The sequence below is a fragment of the Silurus aristotelis genome (assembly GCF_946808225.1).
Source record: "Silurus aristotelis genome assembly, chromosome: 26".
NCBI lineage: Eukaryota > Metazoa > Chordata > Actinopteri > Siluriformes > Siluridae > Silurus > Silurus aristotelis.
Window position 1 is genome coordinate 8,024,169 of NC_139599.1, and position 6,000 is coordinate 8,030,168.

Sequence of the window (6,000 nt, forward strand, 5' to 3'; positions counted from 1 at the left end):
TTAATAATACCTTATTTCACAGTGTATGGTGCCAAACTCTTACTCAATTAAAAATATTATAAAATTATGTTAAAATTAGGTAAATTGAAATTATATAAAAATTTATGAAATGAATGTCATTTTATTTATGTGTACATTTTAATACTTATCTTAATTTGTTATGATATTAAAGTAGCTAAGCCATTTTGCCTGAAAAACTCAAATCGTTTTGCTGGCTATATGCATGAATTTGTTGTTCCTTTGTTGCCAAGCTTATTAGCTTTAAGTTCCCATTTTTTATCTAGTTCATAATCGCAAACAAATTATAGAGCAGAGATCATATGATTATAATGTTCCATTTGTGAAAGAAAACAAGGTTTTTGTAATTTAATTGCATTTTTAATTTGATGGCTGCAACACGTCTCAAAAAAGTAGGAATGGTGGCAACAAAAGGCTTTAAAAGTAAGTGTTACTAAAAAGAAATATTTGGAGGAACATTTTTCAACTAATTTTAGAGTCATCAAATTCAAGTTTACTTGATTTTTTCCTTTAAAAAAGTGTCAATTTCCTCACTTTAAACATTTGACATGTTTTCTATGTTCTATTGGGAATAAGATTTGGGGTTATAGGATTTGGAAATCACCGCATTCTGTTTTTTTTTATTATTATTACATAGTTTATTGTACAGTATTTCTTTGGTAGAAGTAAAACTTTTTACAGTTTTAGAAATTGGCTAACTAAAGTTTCATAGGACAAATAAAAATACATACCTGTGTTGTCGAAAAATAAACGCTTGAACGTGGTAACGAATGCATTGGTTATAATTATGTGAGGTAGCTTACTGTTTGTGACGTAGATTCCTGTTGATTGGTTGCCGGTGTTACACCAGGTTTTGTGACCATCTTATGTTGCAACCCTAGAGGGCGCTGTTGCGAAAAAGACAGCTTAAAATATATCTTCTACAGAAGTTCGCTACGCAAACAACGTAAATGCAAACTTCGGCGTCCACAGTTCATTAAATGTTGTTGCGAGAACGCGCCTATCGCCGTGCACGTTACCTTGAACGCGCGTGGAGAACAGTGCCGTCGTGCTGCAAAGAAACAGTTGCATCCTCCATGAACTAAAGCAGGGGTGTCAAAATCAAATTCACAGTGGGACAAAATTAAAATCAATCAATCAATCAATCAATCAATCAATCAATCAATCTATCTATCTATCTATCTATCTATCTATCTATCTATCTATCTATCTATCTATCTATCTATCTATCTATCTATTTATCTATCTATCTATCTATCTATCTATCTATCTATCTATCTATCTATCTATCTATCTATCTATCTATCTATCTATCTATCTATCTATCTATCTATCTAGTGAGACTCCTGAGTGGTGTTTTGTTCATCTTTATTTAAGAGAACAGTTGCTCATAAAGATATGTGCTGCCTAACATAGAGCGTGTTTGAGCAGCTTGGACACGGAGTTGTGCAGTGTGTCGGGGAGGAAACATGGAAACTGTGCAGCACACACAGAGTCGTACTTTGACTTGAGCGTGTCTCTACACTGGAGTTCAATCTGCTCCATTTAGAGGTTGGTTAGTGCGCTTTCCACGTTAACCACAAAAGGATTACTGAGCAGTTCAAATCTGCATTTCTGGGCTTCAAAGTTGGCAAATCGCCGGATAAATTCAGCGCTGAGTACGCAGTTTTTCAGCGCGGAGTTTTTCAGCGGTCTCGACTGACGCGTCAACGCACTAACAAAGCATTCTGGGATTTGTAGTATTAGCGGTGTATGCGCTATATAGTTGCGGGCAGCTCTAATACACATTTGATATGATCTCGTGGGCAAATATAATTACACCGCGGGCCAGAGTTTGACACCCCTGCTTTAGACTGTTAATTGTGTGTGTGTGTGTGTGTGTGTGTGTGTGTGTGTGTGTGTGTGTGTGTGTGTGTGTGTGTGTGTGTATTTTTTTTAATTCATTACGTTAACATTGTGAATAAAAGTGTGTGACATATATATATATATATATATATATATATATATATATATATATATATATATATATATATATATATATATATATATATATATGTTTTTTCATGTTGATTCTAGTGATGCCTAACCCTCTCTCCCTCTTATATCCTGAGAAGTGAACCGTAACAGACTTACCGCAGGGTCACCAAATTTGATAAGGCACTATTACAGGTTATCGAAATCCGTTTCCTCCCTCTATTTCCATGCAACGACTTCAATATTATCCACATAACCATTAAAATAATGACCATACTGCTATGTGGTTAATAATGTCTAACACACCAGTCTGATTATTTCAATCTGATTAAGTGTCCACAAGTGTCTCATGAATGTAACCACTAATTTTAACCACAAATGTAAAACATACATCCCATTTAATACTGTTGTATAGTGTAATATACATGTAATAAATCAAAGAAAGTTTTTAATATTTCTAATTTGTGCTAAAAATAATAATCATAAAAAATAAATTTTTTTACAACTTATTTGTTTTAATGGTAACTTTAATACTCAAATATTAATAGTAAATAATAACAGGGGAAGGGAGGAGAATCTTAAAATGTGCACGCCGCACAGCTGTAGGACTTGATGGGATCGGGCTCCTGAACAGACTGTGTATGAATCCAACGGTCACACACATCACACTAAATCTGTAACAACAAAGGAAACATTTCAAGTAAATATCTGAAACATCTGAGCTGGGATCCACATACAACATATTCTATTTTAAGTCAAGAGGTTCAGAAAGGTCAGAACACTGTCATTAACTGCCCTATTTAAACAGCATTTTACCCAAGTAGATGATAGCAGTTGTTTATTTTCTTTCCTCACTGTTTTCTGCCCATTGCTCTTCTCCCCACAGCTGTGGCACAGCTCAGTTAGGTCATCTGGTCACCATTAAAAGCAATACAACTTGTCAATATTTGCATGCATTTGTTAATCATTTAAATAATGTATTACATAAGTTAAAACCATAGAATTAAACAAAAGTACCAGTCTCGTTTAGCAGGGTCGTTGCAATCTTCCTGCAGCAGTGTTGTTAGCAAATGTCAGAGGCTCCTCTGGCAGTAGTTTCACTGCATACTAACATGGCAAATTTATAACTGATCTATCATTGTTTAGAAGATAATTAAAATATAGACCACCAAGCTGTTAATACAATAGAAACCAAATCATTTTGTGACATCAAAACATTGTTTAAATAATAATAAAGTAGACATAGAATTGCTGAAATGACAAAAACATAAACTTACTTTCAGGACAAATATTCTCATATGAGGTGGCATTTTTCTGACAACAGTGTGCATCTTTGCTGGATGCCCACCTGGATATATGGCAGCCTTGTTTTCTGATGAAGGCCCTAAAAGGTATAAGAAAAGTAAAACTATGCCAATTACATGTTTACACATATTGGTCCCCCTTTTGCTGCTAAAACAGTTGTGACCCATCGAGCATAAACAGCATGAACTTCTTCAGCAATTTGAGCTACAGTAGCTCGTCTGCTGAATCGGACCACACAGGCCAGTCTTTAATCAAGGAGCCAACAAGCCTCGGCCACCCCTAAACCTGTCTTAAGTTCACCACTGTTCTTTTGTTGGACCACTTTGGATAGATACTGACCACTGCAGACCAGGAAACCCCACAAGATCTATAGTTTTGGAGATGCTCTGAACTAGTCGTCTAACCATCACAATTTGGCACTTTTAACCCAACAACTTTGTGGACAAAATGTCCAATTCCTGCCTAATAAAGTATATCCCACCCACAAACAAGTGCCATGATGAAGAGCTATTCAGTGCAGTCCATTCACCAATGACACTGTTACAATGTCAATGTTATGGCTGGTCTGTGTATATGGATTCGGTGGTTACCTTGTGGACTGCAAACACTGTTGGAGTTTTTTTAAATAATTTCCCAGGGGATCCAAAATAAGGCTTCTTCTTTCCATAGGAAAGATTGCCTATAGAAATTGTTATTACTCATATATTCTTTGAAGTGCTTTCTTTTCTCGTCTCTGATTATTGTTTTTTTACAGTGTGGGCCATGTATGCATTGATCACCCGAGGCAGGTAAATAATGAGTACATAAATATTAATAAGCTAAGGATAGCATTACCTTAGATAAAACTTAGATACAGCACAAGTATACAATTCTGTCATTAAAATCAGCTCACCTCAGCTCTTGATTGGGAGCAGTTCTGGCAATGTCCCAAAAAAAAAGTTTATATGGCCCTATTTTGGACAGGAGCACATGCGACTTGTTGCCTCCCCATGCATCTTGTATGCCTTTGTGTGATAAAAAATATCAATTTAAATAACTTTTATGTAGTTTATCAAAATGTGGGTTATTTTTTTATTTACACTGTATAGACAAAAGTATTGGGACACCGGACTTGCCCAGCCATTCTGTTAACGCAAAGCCGAAGGCACACAATTGTATAGGATGTCTTTGGATGCAGTAGCATGACATTTTTCCTTCACTGGAACTAGTAGACCCAAACCTGTTCCAGCACAACAATTCCCCTGTGCACAATGCCAGCTCCATGAAGATATGCTTAGCATGAGTTGGAGTGAAAGCCAAACCTACAGAACAACTTTGGGGTGAATGTGAACGCTGACTGCACCCCAGGCCTCCTCACCTTACCTACCTATCTGACATTACTAACACCCTTGTGTCCAGAGGTGGGAAGTAGATTTTTTTTGTATCAGTACTTTACTTCACTATTTATTTTTCAGACTTTTTACTTTCACTCTTTATATTTTTACACAAATATCTGTAATTTCTACTTCTTACATTTTCAAAACTGGCTCGTTACTTTAGTTTTACTAAAGCACTCTCACACGTTCACTCAGGTTTATTGAAAGTAGTGTTTTGGGTCGTCTCTTATCTCAGAGATCCCCCATGTCGGTGTTACCTTCTGGTTCTCCCTTTTAGCTATGCTGCCATAGCGGAGTCCAAAATGCACAGTGACATTAACTTTCATACAACAATATGGACACATAATAATCCATATCCTTCTCTTCTTGTCCAGGCCTGCCTCTGGATAGTGTTCTCTTCATTTGAAGGCCACTCTGTGCAGCTGGGGACGGTTTCTCATCAACGCCTTCGGTGGTTCCATGAAATTCCGGAGTAAGAACGGGAGCTTTGAGGATGGATTTGGACTGTAGTTAATGTCAACAGTCTGCTACATTGACTCAGGACTACAGTTTGCTTCTGATCACCATCACTGTACCAACATAGTATATCTGCAATAAATGGACATCCGGTGCAGCCCAGATGAGGATGGGTTCCCTCTTGAGTCTGGTTCCTCTCAAGGTTTCTTCCTTATGCCATCTCAGGGAGTTTTTCCTCACCACAGTCGCCACCGTCTCACTCACCAGGGACAAACGTACTTAGGCAATTTACAAGAAAGGGCAGAGCAGACTCTTTCTGCTGAGGAGACTAAGGTCTTTTGGAGTGCAGGGAGAGCTACTGAAGACCTTTTTTGACTCTGTAGTGGCCTCAGCCATATTCTATGGAGTGGTCTGCTGGGGCAGCAGCATCTCTACTGCAGATAGGAAGAGACTAGACAAGCTGATTAGGAAGGCCAGCTCATAAATTCCAGGATTCCCCTGGACACTGTACAGGAGGTGGGAGAAAGGAGGATGGTAGCAAAACTATCATCATTGCTGGAGAACACCTCTCACCCCCTGTATGTAACCGTTACATCGTTGAGCAGCTTCTTCAGTGACAGACTGTTACATCCTAAGTGTCTGAAGAAGCGTTATAGAGGGTCTTTTCTCCCTGCTGCTATTAGACTTCACAATTGAAGCTGCTCCCAGTAAAACCAGTCACCAAAATACAACACTGTTATTACTTTTTAGCTGTGCAATAACATTACCTGTGTGCAATATTACATGCAACATGTGCAATATTACCTGCAATATGTGCAATAATTACCTGCAATACGTGCAATACCACCTGTGTGAAAGACTACCTGCAATG

At 37.7% G+C, this 6,000-nt stretch overlaps 1 protein-coding gene across 3 annotated transcripts in view; it reads right to left on the bottom strand.

Annotated features, from left to right (window-relative positions):
- The window catches only part of LOC310720793 (ATP-binding cassette sub-family G member 4-like), a 42,669-nt gene extending 41,773 nt beyond the window's left edge, over positions 1-896 (bottom strand). For all 3 annotated transcript variants that reach the window (XM_083531861.1, XM_083531863.1, XM_083531862.1), the window contains exon 1: positions 822-896. In XM_083531861.1, the coding sequence (XP_083387987.1) occupies positions 822-881 (60 nt within the window). In that variant the 5' untranslated portion in view covers positions 882-896. The remainder of the gene's footprint in view (positions 1-821) is intronic.
- Between the last annotated feature and the right edge of the window lie 5,104 nt (positions 897-6,000).